The 17,311-nt window shown below is 48.9% G+C and overlaps 6 protein-coding genes across 6 annotated transcripts; 3 read left to right on the forward strand and 3 right to left on the reverse strand.

Annotated features, from left to right (window-relative positions):
- Nucleotides 1–1,655: 1,655 nt before the first annotated feature.
- On the forward strand, nucleotides 1,656–2,949 carry GCG54_00015549 (Procollagen galactosyltransferase 2; the record flags this gene model as incomplete). Its single annotated transcript, XM_045415331.1, has 2 exons — nucleotides 1,656–2,171; nucleotides 2,230–2,949. 2 exons carry the CDS (start codon nucleotides 1,656–1,658, stop codon nucleotides 2,947–2,949), a joined length of 1,236 nt encoding a protein of 411 aa, XP_045259329.1.
- Nucleotides 2,950–3,366: 417 nt separating this feature from the next.
- Nucleotides 3,367–4,382, reverse strand: GCG54_00015550 (Oxidoreductase UcpA; the record flags this gene model as incomplete). The annotated part of the gene is made up of 2 exons (XM_045415332.1): nucleotides 3,367–3,545; nucleotides 3,599–4,382. 2 exons carry the CDS (start codon nucleotides 4,380–4,382, stop codon nucleotides 3,367–3,369), a joined length of 963 nt encoding a protein of 320 aa, XP_045259330.1.
- A 686-nt stretch (nucleotides 4,383–5,068) lies between these two features.
- Nucleotides 5,069–7,021, forward strand: GCG54_00015551 (putative sterigmatocystin biosynthesis monooxygenase stcW; the record flags this gene model as incomplete). Its single annotated transcript, XM_045415333.1, has 3 exons — nucleotides 5,069–5,473; nucleotides 5,526–6,384; nucleotides 6,435–7,021. The coding sequence occupies 3 exons, from the start codon at nucleotides 5,069–5,071 to the stop codon at nucleotides 7,019–7,021; spliced, it is 1,851 nt and encodes a 616-aa protein (XP_045259331.1).
- Nucleotides 7,022–8,167: 1,146 nt separating this feature from the next.
- On the reverse strand, nucleotides 8,168–11,789 carry GCG54_00015552 (putative transporter; the record flags this gene model as incomplete). The annotated part of the gene is made up of 5 exons (XM_045415334.1): nucleotides 8,168–8,725; nucleotides 10,118–10,326; nucleotides 10,379–11,091; nucleotides 11,152–11,471; nucleotides 11,529–11,789. The coding sequence occupies 5 exons, from the start codon at nucleotides 11,787–11,789 to the stop codon at nucleotides 8,168–8,170; spliced, it is 2,061 nt and encodes a 686-aa protein (XP_045259332.1).
- Nucleotides 11,790–14,071: 2,282 nt separating this feature from the next.
- On the forward strand, nucleotides 14,072–15,785 carry GCG54_00015553 (2-oxo-Delta(3)-4 5 5-trimethylcyclopentenylacetyl-CoA monooxygenase; the record flags this gene model as incomplete). Its single annotated transcript, XM_045415335.1, has 2 exons — nucleotides 14,072–14,268; nucleotides 14,321–15,785. The coding sequence occupies 2 exons, from the start codon at nucleotides 14,072–14,074 to the stop codon at nucleotides 15,783–15,785; spliced, it is 1,662 nt and encodes a 553-aa protein (XP_045259333.1).
- Nucleotides 15,786–15,950: 165 nt separating this feature from the next.
- On the reverse strand, nucleotides 15,951–17,062 carry GCG54_00015554 (AB hydrolase superfamily protein; the record flags this gene model as incomplete). Its single annotated transcript, XM_045415336.1, has 2 exons — nucleotides 15,951–16,116; nucleotides 16,170–17,062. The coding sequence occupies 2 exons, from the start codon at nucleotides 17,060–17,062 to the stop codon at nucleotides 15,951–15,953; spliced, it is 1,059 nt and encodes a 352-aa protein (XP_045259334.1).
- Between the last annotated feature and the right edge of the window lie 249 nt (nucleotides 17,063–17,311).

A 17,311-nucleotide genomic window follows, 5' to 3' on the forward strand; every position in this document is an offset into this window, starting at 1 on the left:
ACTTGGCCCTTTGGATGACGCGTGGCCGACTTTTCCACAGGGTCGCTCCGACCGGCGCTCGGCGCGGCGCCCGGCGCGGCGCCAAGGTGGGCCGGCAACCCGGCACTTCGGGTGGCCACGCCGAGGCACGCAGTTAAGTCTTTGATTCAGCACGGTGGTCTTGCGATTGTTGATACGCCTGTAATGGTGCGCGCCTGCAGCGTCAGGAGCTGCTTTCATTTAGGTAGTCTTCATGCTATACATATTCCATGCGTCTAGCGCATCGTGCAAAATACTCTATCCTTGGAAAACACTTAAAGAGTTACCGGTGCTCAGCATTTCACCGTGAAGGGTATCTGGAAATTAAGCCCTTTAAATGGTGGACGCTCGGCGGATAAGCACGGTCGTTCTTGACCACCTTCGGATGGCGGAGCTCGTGTCGGGGAACTTTTGGTAATCTCTGCGGCCCACGTGGTCCTTTTAGTGGTCTGGGGCAACTTGAACATCTGCTGTCAAAAGTTGCAGGGTCTCGTGTTCTCCGTGGGGGCTGACATGACAGTAAAGCACAGTCCATTTGCATGTGTGCTGGCGCACTCGCTTTGCGTTGCATTAAAAGAACAGTCCGATGGATTTGTAACATGGGAGAAAGCAGGAGACCTTAATGATTGATCTCTTATGTGTGTAGCTGCATTTTGGACATCCATTCCAGAGGCACCTTGTCCGCTGTCCACCACACTCTTGGCTCCAGTCCCATGAAAGAAATCGTACATTTATCCGTGTCTACTTACATGGCAGCTGCGACCAATCACTGTAAACGCGGTACGTATCCGTAACGTGATCGGCCCCACGACTGCATGTGAGGTCTTCGCTTGGATGCCATGGCAATGGCAAGGCTTTTGGTTTTCTTTACCCAGCCTTTTACCGATAATGTTCTAGACAAGGCCTCTGTGGCAGTGCTGCAGGCAGCCGCATTCGGCTCGATTCCGAGAGCTACCAAATCGGAAGACTTTACAAGAACATCAACCCCTGCCGTCGTATCCACAGCCGTTGCCCGATCACATAGGGCGGATCCACGCAGCTTAGATTCGAAGATAAGCTTCACGAACTTGTCGAAACCCACGCGTGACATATCAAAAGACTGCCCCTGCGAAGGGTCCAGAACGCAATGCTCTAGCCGCTGCCTCCTGCTCGTACCTGACCACAGCAGCTTCGTCGCATGGTACGAGGCGATGCAGGCCTGGGGCAAATTGAAGGTCTCTGCAGCTGAGGATGGGGGACATGTCGGGCACACGATCCTCAAGGGTAACTAGCCTGAAATCCAAGAAGCTGATCCAATTATCCTGACGGATGTAGTACATGCGCAACACCTCCTATGCACCCTCCCGTTTGGCCCGTCTGTTTGGCCTGTCATGGTTCTTCGCGTTATTAGCAAATAGGAAGGCAGGCTTTGCTAGTTACCTAGATTGATTACGTGCGACAAGACGTCGACTCGGTGCCCTGAAAGCCTTGAGACGCAGATTTCTCTACTTTCTGATTTTTTCGATTGTGTTTCCTCTTTTATCCGGTCACATTGATACGAACAGGAAGCACCCTGGCAAGGTCCCTCACATCTCATGAACTGACAACATCAACAATTTCGAGCCGAAGACGTGAAGATCGGATCTACCGAAGTAAGAATGTCTCGAGCAAGCCCGTGGGCTGGTTCGAAGGAGTCTGAGGATCTTCCTCGTTTGTCTTCGGCGTCACAGTCATCTCTCAGACCTATCTACGAATCGAAAAGACCGGCCTTCCTCGACCGCAACATTTTCAAGATTATGAGAGAACATGTTCCCGCCCGTTTATTCAGCAACCGGCGTTTATTGCTAGCAGTTCTTGCGACAGTATTTGTTATCATTCTCGTCTCCGCCGCTAAAACAGGATCGCAGCCGCCGATTGTCCTCGCCGTGAGCGCTGCAGCCAACCGCACTCTGGGCTTTGGCTCCATCCAGATGATCAGTCTACCAATTCGACAAGATAAAGCCGATGCCGCCACTGTCCAAAGTTTCCTATCGAATATTGACATCCAGATCGTTGAAGGGGTCAACGGAAGTCGACTAGGAGAAGTTGGACTACCACCCAGCAGTATCCCCGATGCTGAACCTGGCCAGGCTTTATCGGCTGGCGAAAAAGGATGTTGGCGATCTCACGCAAATGTTCGAACCCCTGGCCGTATGAAACCAATGCCAAACCTGCTGACAAGTGATTTGTTAGGTATGGAGAGGTCTGCTGCACACAGACGTGGAGACTGTCTTGATCATGGAAGACGACGTTACCTGGGACATCCATATCAGAGACGTCATGCGCCTCGCAGCATCCCATTTGCCAGGTCTTTTGAATGGAACTGGGCTGCTTGGCCTCAACCCGACGCGAAGCTCCGAGGAACAGGCTCAGGTCGATCCGTGGCACAGCAACATGTGGGATTTGATTACCTTTGGCCACTGCGCTGACGGCGACCAGTGGAAATCAGAGAAGGTCAAATACGACGATCCATACACAAGTGGAGAGCATGGAGAGTGGCATGGAGTGGGTGTCAAAGGTGGCCGTCGCATGTTGCGCAGAGCTGGCGGCATGGCTTGTACCGGCGCGTATGCTGTGAGCGCTCGGGGTGCCGCCAAACTTTTGCTCCGAAGTGGGTTTGACCTCAACCTTCCGGTCGACGTGATTATGAACGACATGATCAAGAGTGATCAGCTACGAGCGTATAGCATTTGGCCTCCACCAGTCGTCCAGTGGCGCTATCGTGACAAGTTGGGCATGTGGGGAGCTATGGGCAGTGATATTAGAGTAGAGCACAAGGATAAAGATCGTAGTGGCTGGGAAGATGCTCATAAGAATCATGATATCTGGCTACTGAAGGGGGAAACCAAGGGGTTGAAAGATCCAGCGATCAAGAGCGCCTGGGGTGTGTTGATAGGTCATGAAGATGACTAGAGGTCCGTAAAGACGTTTGAGACGCATATATCTCTGAACCTTTCCTAAATCAAGGTCATAATTAGTTTTGAGGAAACTTATGTATGTGAGGATAGATAATTTAGAGGTGGACTATGGGCAAGAAGCAACTTCTAGTGATAATGTTATGATACCGTCAAACCACGCGCTTATTGGAGACTTGGAGTAGCGTGATGCAACACCCGTTGAGGACTGGAGCGTTACGTCCAACATTAACCATGTAGTAGGCTCTAGAACTTTACGTAAAGCGCTGGCATATCTTCTAGAGAACAACCTGAGAAAAAATGTAGCTGTATACATTCTTAAACATAACATCTAAGGATGTCATGTTACGGTCGGTCTTGCTTCGCTTCCAATAGAGAGTTCAAATTCGGATTTTCGATCGTGGCATGTGGATCCTTAATCTTTGTAGATTCTCATATTATAATCATCTCTCCACTGGTCTTCAATGATGATCAGCTGAGACTCCTGAAGTCTTTTCAGATAGCTGTCCTCGGGAACATCCTTGTAGTCATCCCGGTCGATGTCCATGAAACCCTCTTTCGCAATCGATCGAGGAGTAATCATTAAAGAACACCCTACTGCTATTAGAAGCTGAGATGGAAACCTTCAAAAGACCAATGACACTTACCGTTGATAGTTTTGTCGCAGGCAACTCTCATCATGCAGTTTGCAACGTCTTCCTGTTCGCCAAATTCGACTCCGTGATCGATCAACCACTTCTCATAGTCGGCAGTCCGAATCGCGCTTCTGATCCAGCAGGGGGCAACGTAGGTGATTCTGATGCCTTGTTCCCAGCTGGAGCGTCTCGCGGTTCTCATAAAGCCATGAAGCCCGTACTTTGTTGCTGTGTACTCCCAATTACCGGGAGAGTCTATCCAGCCCACCATGCTGCCCGTGATGATAAAGCATCTGTCCCGCTCCTCGGTATCTGGCTGCTTTCTGAAGTAGTGAACTGCAAGCTTCCACGTGTACAAGGACCCCATGAGATTGACATTTACGATATTGAGATCTGGCTTCGTTGGCTGTTCGTTGGGATCTTCTAGGTTCCAAAGACTGTCGCCAGAACTCCGGCTGATCCCAGCATTAGCGACCACAATGTCTATGCTCCTTTCAGGGCTTCGGCTCTTTGCCGTTTCAAACAATTGCTTTTGCTGGTCCCAGTCCCTGATGTCGCACTCCACAAAAGCAGAACATTCGGCATTAGCGTTCAACTCTTTTTCAATAACCTCGCCCCTCAAGTTAACATCACCAAATGTAACAAATGCACCAGCTGCAACAAACGCACGCACGCACGCCTCTCCCATGCCATTCGCACCGCCGGTGATGATGACTGATTTACCCTTGACACTGCTACGGTCAGGGATGATAGTGTGGTCGGTGGGTCCGGTGTATGTGTATCGTGGCAGAGGCATTGTTATGGCTGAATATTCCGTTGAAATGTGAGTTAAGAGATCGTGAGGTTGATCACTACCGAGAGCTTCCCACTCCACGCGAGTCGATCAACTACTATTAGTTGTATTACAGCGGGATCGAACTAGTAGTTCCGGTGATGCGGGCACTTCTGTATACGGCCTCGTCATCACATTCGTGAGCTTCGGCTCAACTCTTCCCGGAATCATAGGAGGTAAGCGGGGTTAGCCGAGCTGTCCCCGCCCGAAGCCGGCTTTCAGCTGGGATTCCATTTTGGGATAACCGATTATGATTTTCAAAGTCTGCAGGTAGACTGGTCGGTGCACAGGTTCAGCGAACTTTCGGATTGGGTTGCAATGCCGGTAACCCTAAAGTGTCCAGCCAACTGAACTCGTTTTGCTTTTCTTGACGATAGCTAGGCCTCCCCCGTAGGCGACAATTGAATGAAATAATGCTATGTAATAAAACGCTACAGCACGTATTGGTGTATTGTGGGGCTGAATGGCGATTTTCTTCGCTGTTCCATCTCAAAAGTTTCATCATTGCCTCATTAGCATAAAGATAACAATTAGCCCAGGTTGACTTTACTAAGTCTCTTGCTTCGCATATCAGCCTCCTACCCAGGGATATTCTTTGATTAGAATCCGAATCTGGAGACTTACACACTCTCACGTCAACCTGTCCCATCATGACTGCCTCTGTCCAGGCACCTACAACAGCCGCGGTCAACCCAGGGCTTGTCACAACGCCGCATATCAATGATGGCGTTGCGCGTATGCCATCCGCGGAGCTTCCAGAGGTTCTCAATGACGGCGCTGTATTCCCAAGCGCTGCTATGAGCGAATTCAGTGGCATCTCAGAGGACCCATTCAATCTCGATTCTAAGTTCGCCTACAGTCCGCACAAGATGAAAGTTTTCACTATCGGTGCTGGATTTTCGGGGCTTCTCATGGCCCACAAGTTTCAGCACAGATTTCCGGAAATGCGAGACCTTGTCGAACATACTATTTTCGAGGCCCATAGTGAGGTCGGAGGAACCTGGTTAATGAACAACTATCCCGGCGTCCAATGTGACGTTCCGGCCCATATCTACGTGAGGCATTGCATTCTACCCCCTAATTACTACATTGTTAACATTCGTGTAGGCATTTCCTTTTGACCCCAACCCGAACTGGAGTCGGTTCTACGCTAGTGGGCCTGAAATCCTTGAATATATCAAGAGCACTGTGAGAAAATGGAACCTTGACCGTGACCTGCAGCTGAATACGCGGGTTATCGACGCTCAATGGCAGGAAGCCAAAGGCCAGTGGAAGGTCACCGTAGAGCATGAAGGAAAACAGCGCGAAGAGCACTGCCATGTTCTCATTTCTGCGCAAGGCGTCTTAGTGCATGAATCATGGCCAGACATCCCTGGCCTGAGAGATTTTGAAGGCCACATAACACACTCTGCCCTTTGGGATCATGACTACGACTATTCCAACAGGAAAGTTGCCGTGATTGGCAATGGGTCATCTGGAATTCAGATCGTTCCGCAGATGCAAAAGCTACCTGGAACCGATGTCGTGAACTTCATTCGTGGTCAGGCTTGGGTTTACTACCGCGCTCCTCCATCAAAACATCTCGGTCGGGACGATCCTGACCCAAACCCAAAGTATACAGACGCTGAGAGAGAGATGTTCCAGGACCCCGACTATCATCTTCAACACAGGAAAGGCATTATCTCAAGGACGAATAAGTCATTCCACATCTTCATGAAGGGAAAAAATAACCAGGAGGGAACGAAATTGGCAGCTGCCCAAATGGCCGAGAAGCTCAATCATGATTCCAAGCTCTGCGATATGCTCATTCCCAAATGGGAATTGGGATGCCGTCGAATCACCCCTGGGCCCGGCTACTTGGAGTCTTTCTTACAGCCCAACTGCGATGTTACCAACAGCCCTATCACCAATATTTCCAAGAGGGGTGTCCATACCGCTGACGGCAAGCTCTATGAGTGCGACGTCAGTAAGTGTCTCCCTTCCCTCGATTTATAAAAGTTGCTTACAAGATGTTAGTCGTCTGTGCCACTGGGTTTGACGTTTCTCATCGCCCAAGGTATCCGATTGTTGGAAAGAAGAAGGTGGAGTTAGCTACGAGATGGGCTGATGACCCTGATTCGTATATATCGGTAGCTATCCCCGACTATCCCAACTACTTCATGATGATGGGACCCAATTGTCTTGGCGGCCATGGTTCCTTAGTCGAGTCTCTCAACTGGACTGGAGATTACTTTGTCAAGTGGATCAAGAAAATGGCAACTGAGGATATAAAGTATGTCGAGCCAAAGCAGGAAGTTGTGGACGCTTTCATCAAGTACAGTGATCAGGTCCATAAAACTCTTGTTTGGAGTGGTGGATGCAAAAGTTGGTACAAAAGGAACCGCGTCGATGGACGAGTCACGGCACTGTTTGGAGGTAGCGCTCACCTCTTCAACCGGATGTTAAGTGACATTCGAGCCGAAGACTTCAACATTTGCTATCGCACATCAAATCCATTTAGATTCATGGGTAATGGTTTCACGGCGTGGGAAATGGATTCCAAGAACGATCTGTCATGGTATGTGGAGAAGGCAGACAAAGTCCCGGACGCTTGCGCCTCATGAAGGGTTTATTAAATTAAGCCAATTTCGGTCAACTGCATTTATTGTTTTCTTAGAAGTATGAGCTGAACGATAGGTTTCGCGCGTGGATATCGACAATGTATCCAATTTGTACTGCACGGCTCATGTTGATAGCTCGGGTCTCACCCCGGAACCATGAAATCCAAGCGGTAATCCATGAAAGATTCAAAAAGATCCCCAAACTGATTGGCCAATGTCTCGTGAAACATGAAAACATCAGGCGAGGAACATACCCTTACGGCAGTCCCATGCTCTTTGCCGGTCAATAGACAGTCGGCGATCCCACCAGTATCTCTTGTGGCGAACGGGAACAAAGCCGTCCAGTCGAAAGTATCGTTTTCATCTCTAGACAAACTCTCTGCGTAGTTTCTAGAGTGTTTGGTAGCTGAAGGGGGGTCCAGGGTCTCACCAGCCCTGGCTGGTGTATTTGCCATGCTTCTCAATCTTTCGAACCCTTGTCTAATCACATTTGCAGAGCCCCACATGAGCTGGAGCTGATCTGCAGCACGCTCAAGAATATCAAGACACTCGTTTGCGTCTTGAGCTAAATGTCTGACACGGCAGGCTTGTAACAACGGTATGAAGGCTGTCCCGCAGTACCAACAAGTGATTGCCATCAAGAAACGCGTGTTGCCCCGAGACAGGATGTCTCGAAGTATTCTGGCAATACACGATGCCGCCAGAATAGCCGGCGGCAATGCTTCGGGCAAGGTATTGGCTGAACGTTTAAGGTGGAGAACAATGACTGTTGTCAGATAAGGCAAGTAAAGTTGATGTACGTCTCTGTCAAACTTGTGGGTGTGAGTCGATCCTATAGGTAGCCGTAGGTGCGGTGGTAGAGAGTTTACCCAATCAACAAGTTCCTGTCTGTGTTGATCTGGGGTTGCAGTAGTTGCTGTCGGAATTGATGACCGAGACAGAGTTTTTGCGACCTTGCCTATTATGACACACAAGCGAACCCAGTGAATAAATATTTCTCCTTTTCGCTGGTGATTAGGGTCGCTGGGGAAATCGGACAGCAATGGCTCTCCGATATTACAGTCATCCGGATCTATGATTGCCGGCTTGCTTTGGCAGAGGGCGGTTAGTCGTTCCCTTGCCTGCGTGATCACTTGTTAGCAAGTCACTTCAGCCTGCGAGAAGTTCGTAGAAACTGACAAAAGCAGTCCACCATATCCTCCGGCGAAGCCCTAGCTTTAGATTGCTGCCCGAAATATGTTCAGACGCCGGCTCTCGATGAAGGTTCATTTGCTGTGCATGACGAATAATAACGGAGGTCCACCACCAGGATGAGTGTCGGTGCACTGTACTCGGTGGTTTTGGGGCAAACCAGTAGAAGAGTGACAAAGCCATCAGCGTCGTTAAGCCGTCCGACTCCTCGTCCTCATAGAAAATAGTCCTCGCCTTCTTATAATACTCGGCAGGCCCCTCGTGAGGAACAAGAGGAGGTTGTATATTGCTGGAGGCAGTTGCAAGAGCGTTTGCAAGTAATGGAGAGCGAGCAATATCGCTTGCGAGGGTTTCGGGATCAAGAACAGGACACCACGAGTAGCAGTATTCCCAATACGTTTCTGCGAAGCTTTCTTGTAGGTCCTGCTCGTGCGCGCTAGAGAAGTTATACCTCTGTTCGAGGCATGCCTCGAGAGCCTGCTTTTGAGCATTGGATTGGTTCTCAGGTGCATACACCTGAAGAAATCCGGTGTCAATGTCCCCAGTATGACTTTCTGCTAACCCTTCCGTTCGAGTATCACTGCTGGGAGACCTTTGCGTTGGTGATAGCACAGCGAGTCCATCATGGGACCTCACATTGGATGCTGAGTGTCTATGCGGGGATGGCTCAGTATGATGATGATCTGAATGTTGAGAATGACCGCGAGGCTGAGTGGGGACCGACGGGGTGGGAGGGATGGTTTCACTGAAGTCTGCCGATAATACTTGAATGTTGTCCGTGATCGCATGTGCATTTGAAGTAATCCCCTCGTCCCCAGATGCTGACGTGGCAGGAGGTGTTGGTCCGTGTTTATTTCTGAGTCTCGAACGTAGCCGTTTCGTGCGTTTAGATGGCCGTAAGTAGCAGTCCTTTTCAGATATATTACAATTCGTGCAGCTCTGGTGCCCCTCCGATGTTCTAGCCTGCACCTACAGATCAGAATGGGCTTCCCGGGTCTTAAGGTGATGCACACTGACCTGGAGGTCACATTTGACCTTTTTCTCGTGGCAGATAATGCAAACCAGCTCAGCGCGTCGTCGCTTTGGTTGCGTCGCATCAAAAGGGAGCCATTCGCTAACTATGTCCGGCATCCTTCAGATGATTAATAGGAAAACTCACGGCAGTAGAGATGATTTCTCGCAGGGCAAAAACGTAGTTTAAAACTCTCTGGTCTTCAGCGATATTAAGGCGGTTAGAATGATGTAGGAAATGACAGGCATGATGATAGGAAGGCGGAATGCCGTTGTATTGCAATTGGGAGGGGAGGAAAGGATGTATTCGTAGGCGAGGAACAAGGAAATGCGGGGTAAATAAATCTGGGCACGTATGTGCGCCATGTGTGTGAGGCGGGGTAGGTGGTCTGTTTTGCCGGATACTGGGGATTTCGGTAGGGATGGTTGGAATGCTGCACTAAGAAGCCTTGCAAGCAACACACAAATTAATTCGCGCAATAAAAATGCCTTTGTATTGCTTATAGGAGCGTAATGATGATCTGGGCATTGGCGATTGTTAGAAGGATAGAGCCTCTTGCTTTTGAATATGGTTTGCAAACTTTGATAAAGTACACTCATGCTCCCATAAATAATGCACAGCGCATATTGAGAATCCCTTTTAGACGTAAGAATAACCTTACATAGCATTCATCTCAATCTACTAACTCGGCAAGCTGAGAGCCAGATCATAAAACATAAGTAAGATTGCTTAGTTCTAAATTGCATATTCTAGAAGCCGCATGCATCTTATGATTGTAGAAGTAATCTGTGTTGAGCCTTCTAATCCGTCTGAGTCACTTCAGAGAATATATCGGAACTGTGGATTCTACTTGCCGGTCAGTGTACAATGCACCCGCAGAGAGGAGGTTTACCAACCTTAATGTCTGTCAGGTCATCGTCATAGGCGTGATCGAACCCCTCCATAGTGCCAGCCCGGTCTCGCCGCTTGTTCTGCCACACACAAAAGAAGCGATAAACCAGACAAAGAATACCTGCGGCTAGGGACGTGATGACAACCACAATAAAACCGAAGGCATACTCCGGTGCATCTTGCTTCCGGAAGACCAGCGGACCAACGAAGTTACCTGTGACTAATATGAGCAATACAAGTGAATTAAGTTCCAACTGCACTCTTACCTAGACAGTACCCAATATACAATCCAGATGAGGCAATGGAACGCTTGGTGTAGCCGGCTGTATTGGCGATTTGAAGACCCATGAGCACCGCATAGCCACCTCCAACAGACGGCAATATATATGCAGCAAACAGCAAACCACCCTTGGCTGATCTGGGTAGAAGCCAGAGTAGAATAGCTGCCAATGTGGTCCCTAGTTGTGCCCCAAAGATAACCCATGTCCGACAATTCTTGAATTTGTATGCAACGTATGGCATAACCAGTTGCACCGTACCTCCATATGCACCTGCAGGCATGGTAAGCAGGAGCGAATTAAGAGTACTGAATCCGAAGCCGTTGATGATGATGGGGACAAAAGTCGATATAGGACCATTTGCAACCATGCAAAGAAATGCCACCGCAAATACAAGCCAGAACTTCATATCTAGCGCGAGCTCCCCAACTTGATCCATCTTGTAGTGGGTGTTTCGCACACCAGAGTTATTACTCCTGAGGCGGGCAACAAGTATGTAACGCTCTCTTTCGTTAAAGCCTTTGGCTCTAATGGGGTCGGCAGGTAGGAGGAAGTAGAGAAGAAGACCCCAGGTAATAGTCAGCGAGCCAGCAAAGTAAAACATGTATCTCCAAGAAGAGACGCCTCCGTTAAGCTTGCCGAATCCATAGTTGATAAGAGGAGAGAAGATGGAAACGTATCCAGTACAACTGTACCAAATGCTATTCACTAGATTAGTTATTCAAAGATGATCATTGCCCGCACTTCCGTAGTTTGCTTACCCCATGCGCATTGCCTGTTCATTCTTCTTGTAAAAGCTCCCAACGATCAGCATGAACATAGGGGAGATCCCAGACTCCAGCAAACCAAGGCAAAATCGCTGAACGTACAAGCCACGGTAGTCTGAGCATGATGTAGTCAAGATGAGGCACAGGCCCCAAAGAGTGACTATGACTGAGGCGACCTTTTCCACTGGAAACTTCTGTGCTAAGATCATGGCAGGATAGGCGCCGGCAATGAAACCGAGGTAGAAGATAGAAGCGGACCATGAATATCGATCGCTAATGGTGAGGTCTAAATCGGTTCTAAGCCCAAACAAAGCCTGCAAAGAACGGTTTTAGCTAATTGGGAAACTGCTTTGAAGTGGATACAAACTTACCGCTTGGGAAAGCATTGCTTTGTCGTAATATTGTAAACCGTACGTCAGACAAAGGACAGGCATAAGTTTCCAGTCTACTTTACGACGTAGCTTGGATTCCTCTGTTTCCGCCCAACCACTGTCGCCTGTGTATCTGTCGAGAATTTTCACCGCTTCGTCGTGGTGAAGCGTATCGACTGCAGCAATTGGCTTCGGGTCTGTAGCGACCTCAGGCCGCTCCACTTGCTGGACATTTTCAGCAGATTTGGTAGCGTCGGACATGGTTGATGCAAATTGAAAACTAGCTAGAGCAAGACAAATTAGAAATCTGGAGCTTTAACAAAGGTAGAGTAGAACGAAGTCACATCTTTCCAGCGTCTTTGATTTCTGTAGGGAAGCCGAGCTACCCAAATTCTCTCTATGAGCAGGATGGGTCGGGAGATTGAATTGGTCAATTGGGATGGTTGAACGCATGCAGGCACAGGGAGGCATTCCCTAGTGGAATGGGTCCGGGGCACTTAGGCTCAAAGAGTCGAAAGTCGTCTGGTACTTCGTGAAAACGTAGTGTTCCGGCAATCCTAAAGGAGAAGACGATCAGAGCGGAGCTGGCGTTTGCGCCATTTGCGGGTAGCCGGACGGTCCCCGCATCCACCACCCCGCAATGTTGAGGTTGCTAGCTAGCGCCCAAGGCGAGCTTCATTCCTCGCAATCCAGAATTATGCGACCACTTCATATCAAGGACACAATTGACAACGAAGCTTTTTTCACAATAACCTTTGACAGACCACAGCTAGAGAGTCACCTGTTTCAGCCGAAGATTCTCTTTGAATCGGTGCTTTTTGTCTCAGAACCATGTCGTCCTCAGTCCAGTTGCCTCAGGGGAACATTGCAGTTGCAGTGAAGATGATCAATCCAGTCAACTTTGGACCGGCAATCATCAAACGCTTCATGGCACCCGCTGTGCCAGGCCTTGAAACGTTCAAGACATCGCCATCGCTATGTTTCCTTCTAGAGCACCCTTCAGGACGCAAGTTGATGTGGGACTTGGGGATTAGGAAAGACTACTGCAACTATGCACCATCCATTGCTAGTTATTTACCATCAACAAGGTACAAGATTGAGATTACAAAGAACGTCGTGGACATACTTAGAGAGAACGGTGTTCCACCACACGATATAGAGGGAATTATATGGAGGTAGGCAATAAATACCCAGAGCACTGACGCTACCTCGTGTCCAAAACACCACACTTACGACTAGCAACACAGCCACTGGCACTGGGACCATATAGGCGACCCGTCAACCTTTCCTGTGACTACGGACTTAATTGTCGGGCCTGGATTTAAAGATGCAATGCTTCCCGGGGCTCCTGCAAATCCTGAATCTCCTATTCTTGAAATGGATTATGTGTAAGTTTATCTATTTCAGAGTTGATTCTTATATGGGCTGATGAAATTTCATCAAGCGGTCGAACGTTAAGAGAGATCTCTTTCAAAGGGTCCCAAATTCTCCGCATTGGGAGTTTTCCGGCCTTTGATTACTTTGGCGATGGCTCTTTTTACGTCCTGGACAGCCCAGGACATGCTGTTGGGCACTTATGTGGCCTTGCTCGAACCTCCCCAGATACCTTCATACTTCTCGGCGGTGACATTTGTCATTATGCGGGAATATTCAGGCCTTCGAAATATCTGCCGATTCCTAACTCAATATCACCACATCCTTGCAGACCCCAAGAAAGGCCTTCGCTATGCCCCAGGAGCGCATGGGAAGAGCTCCAGACATCCAGAGGAAGACAGCAAACTGATGCACTTTTTGATGCAACGTTCGGACTGAACCTGCCGCAAGCCAAAAGAACTGTCGAACATCTCCAAGCGCTAGATTGCAACGAGAATGTATTCGTTATAGTCGCACATGACTCCACTGTTCGGGACTGTGTGCCTCAATTCCCGGCGAGTCTCAATGATTGGAAGATTGAAGGCTGGGGGCAGAGAGTAAGGTGGGCTTTTCTCCGCGATCTCGAATCATATTGGAGATCGAAAGGACTTTGAAATAATCAATATGGCGATGGTATTTAGCAATTGAGCATGCCATAAACTGTCAGATTCTTAAACTCGAAGAAATTGCTGTGCTTTCAAGAAGTCCCTAGACCAAAAAGATCATCGAACAGACGTGTCTTTGTCATGAATATGTAAAACCATGCCATGTAGTTGCAGCTAGCTTAATGAACAGACTTTGTGCATTCTATTACACTGTAGCCTATGTTGAACCTTCCGGTATAGACATTTTCAGGAAAGCCGAGGCCAATGTGGTTTACCGAATTTTTGCCCTCTACGTGTCAAAATCGGCAACCAGCTGCACCCCGCACACCCCCTCTCCAGTCCGCAATTTGGCATGTACGTTGGCAGTTTAATACTGGCTCCCAATGCAGACTCTCCATCGTGGCTGAATCATTGTAATAATAATCCGCCAGCTTTCTGCATGAAATAACTCTTTCAGACGCATTCATGACAGCTGGTCTTTTCTGATGCTAATGAACAGTCCACTGTCCACACCTCACCAAAGCAATGTCGCAAGTTCATGAGACCTGTGCCAGGAATTCTGGTCCATCAACATTCGACACCGCTAATGAGAGCCTGGATTATGACGTCTTGATTATTGGGTGCGGATTAAGCGGCATCTTCTCACTGCATAGGGTCAGAGAGCTTGGGTTGAGAGTCAAGGCCCTTGAAGCTGGCTCAGCTGAAGGCGGGACATGGTTTTGGTATGCTCTATTTTGAAGTTGAATTGTAGCTGTCACGCTAACGGACTCGCAGGAATCGATACCCTGGAGCTCGGTTTGACTCTGAGAGTTACTCATACATATTTTCGTTTTCACAGGAGGTTCTTGACGAATGGGATTGGACAGAGCACTTTGCGCCACAAACGGAGACCCTTCGCTACATTCAGTACCTTACGAACAAATTTGACTTAAGGAAGGACATGCAGTTTAATACGCGCATCCAAGCAGCCCACTTTCAGCAATCCTCTAGCTCATGGCTACTAGTCGACTCTACTGGAAAGACTTACACCAGTCGTTATCTGATAACTGCGATGGGTATTTTGAATGAGCCGACGCTGCCCAATATCCCTGGTGTTGGTGATTACAAAGGAGAAGCCTGGCACACAGCTCGTTGGCCTAAGGAAAAGGCCAGTCTTCAAGGCAAGCGGGTAGCCATCATCGGTACCGGAGCAACAGCCATCCAGACCATTCAGGAAATCGTCACGACTGTTGGTTCTTTGACCGTCTTTCAACGAACCCCAAATTGGACAGCCCCGTTGAGGAACACCCCGATCACTCCTGAAGAAATGAAGGACATTCGCCGGCGATATCCGCAGATTTTTCGGCAATGCCTCGACTCGTACTCTTGCTTCATTCATGTTGGAGACACCAAAAGCGTCTTTGACATGGGGGAAGAAGAGCGCACTAACAGCTGGGAGGAGCTTTATGCACTTCCTGGATTTGCTAAAGTGCTGGGAATCTCAAGTGATATCTATACCAACCAAGAAGCCAACAAACTTTACAGCGACTTCATAGCAAACAAGATTCGTCAACGCGTCGACGATCCAAAGGTAGCTGAAAAGTTGATACCGAGAAATCATGGCTTTGGAACCCGTCGAGTACCCTTGGAGAGTGGCTACTATGAAGCTTTCAATCTATCAAACGTTCGACTTGTGGACTTGACTGAAGATCCGATTGAGAGAATAACAGAAAAAGGCATTCGGACGAGAACAGAGGACCTTGAATTCGACGTCATCATTTATGCAACCGGCTTTGATGCTGTCACTGGATCCTTTCGGGCGGTGGACTTTCGGGGCATTGGCGGCACTCAGCTTCATGACGTTTGGAGTGACGGCATTCAAACTTATCTGGGACTGACCGTGAAAGGATTTCCCAATATGTTTATGATCATGGGCCCACATCAGATGTTTGGCAACATCCCTCGAAGCATCGAATACGCCGTAGATTGGGTTTCAGACTTTATTCGGTATGCGCGAGATAAGAACATTACCTCCGTCGAAGCTACTGACGAAGGAATGCGCATGTGGACAGAGCATGTTTGGAAGTGCGGGGAGGGGCTGCTGGCTAATGAGGTGGACTCATGGATGACAGGAGTCAACAAAAATTTAGCACACAAGCAGCAACGGTCCATGACAAGATACAATGGACCGGCACCTGGGTATCGAAAACGATGCGACGAAGTGAAAGCGAGGAAATATTCTGACTTCCTCATACGATAGTTTTCATGCGATCATCAAGGATACAATTTCTTAGACTGGAAGTTTCGAACTTCTGGTTGTTTGGCAACCTCTCAACTCGGGTGAAATATCATGTTTGATTCAGCCCATAATACAGAAAGCAGAGGCCCATAAACGGGCATCTTAGCTCGCAGTGTCCACAGAACTTCAAGCCTCATGGATAACAAAATGTCCAGATGCGGTCGGCTTAGTCAATGCCCACTTGATACCATAGTCAGTCACATTGTCCCAATGTTTCGACTCGGATAGCTTGTCCCCGAATCGGCGAAATCCATGGGGGACTCCTCTGAAGATATGCGTCTCGGTGGGAACTCTGGCGAGGCGGATTAGTGGACCTACATTCAGAGGCATAGAGGTTGAACTTACCCTGACTCGGTGAGTAATTTGGCGTACAGTAAACCCTCGTCTCTCAACGGATCCAAGCCAGCAATTCCAAGTGTTGTAGGCGGCATTCCCTTCAATTGCCCCGTGGATGCATTTCCAGGATTGAGCCTGAGATCGTAGTAGTCCGGCTTCTCGATTCTCAGCAACCCAACAAACAAATCAATCATCCTCCTGGGAAGGATCGGAGCATTCTCGTTTTCAGCATAGGATGAAACCGCGGGATGCTTGAGTCGCTTCAAATGGCCGCCATAACAGTCCGGGTTAACCAGACAAGGAATGATCAATACTTGGCCGGCAATTAGAGGGAGTTCTTTGCTGCCAAAATGACCAAGATGCTGGGATAGGGTGAGAGATGCGGTCAACTGGCCCCCGGCAGAAATACCGCCCACGACTACCTTCTCGGGACAGCCGCCGATCTCGGCGATGTTTGCATGCAGCCACTGAAACCCGTCCTCAATGTCATTCCAAGCTGTTGGGTAGATAAAGTCAGGTGTATGACGATAATTGACGCTGACCACCAAGACGCTTGTGCTTATAGCGATTCGAGAGCAGGCAGCGTCCTCTGAGTTGATCGTACCGAAGAGAAAGCCCCCTCCGTGTAGGTAAAGGTAAACAGGCATCGGGCCCTCACCTGCTGCCTTCGGGCGGTAACTTCGCCCTTCAATGGTAGACCCATCACGAGTTGGGATTGTCCAGTTCCGTACAATAACGTGGCCTGCCATCGTTTTCATTGCCTCAAGGGACATCTCTTCGCGTACTTTATTGGTTGTGCTCTTGCGTTCTGCTACAGATAGCTCGGCTGGTGCGGGTGGTAAGCCTGCTTCCACCGCAAGCCACTCGTCGCTCGGGCCACCGTATTGAGAAAAGTCGCACATTGTATATCCAAGTGTTCTTGAGCTCCTTTCCTAGTATACGATGCAGATGCTGGGGGAAGCAGCACCTGCTCCAATGTAAGATTCTCACAAGGATTTTTGGAAAGCTGAAGTGGATGGAACCGAGACTTGAGAAGTGAACGCGATGTTAGCTGGGATCATCAAAACAGGATTGATCTTTGGCGTTAATCGAAGCCCTATCAATGGCCCGTTGTTCAGTCCTCCTCTCCTAGTCACCGGCAGAAAGAGGGG

This window comes from Colletotrichum gloeosporioides, assembly GCF_011800055.1.
Source record: "Colletotrichum gloeosporioides strain Lc1 chromosome Unknown consensus_79, whole genome shotgun sequence".
Taxonomy (NCBI): Eukaryota; Fungi; Ascomycota; class Sordariomycetes; order Glomerellales; family Glomerellaceae; genus Colletotrichum; species Colletotrichum gloeosporioides.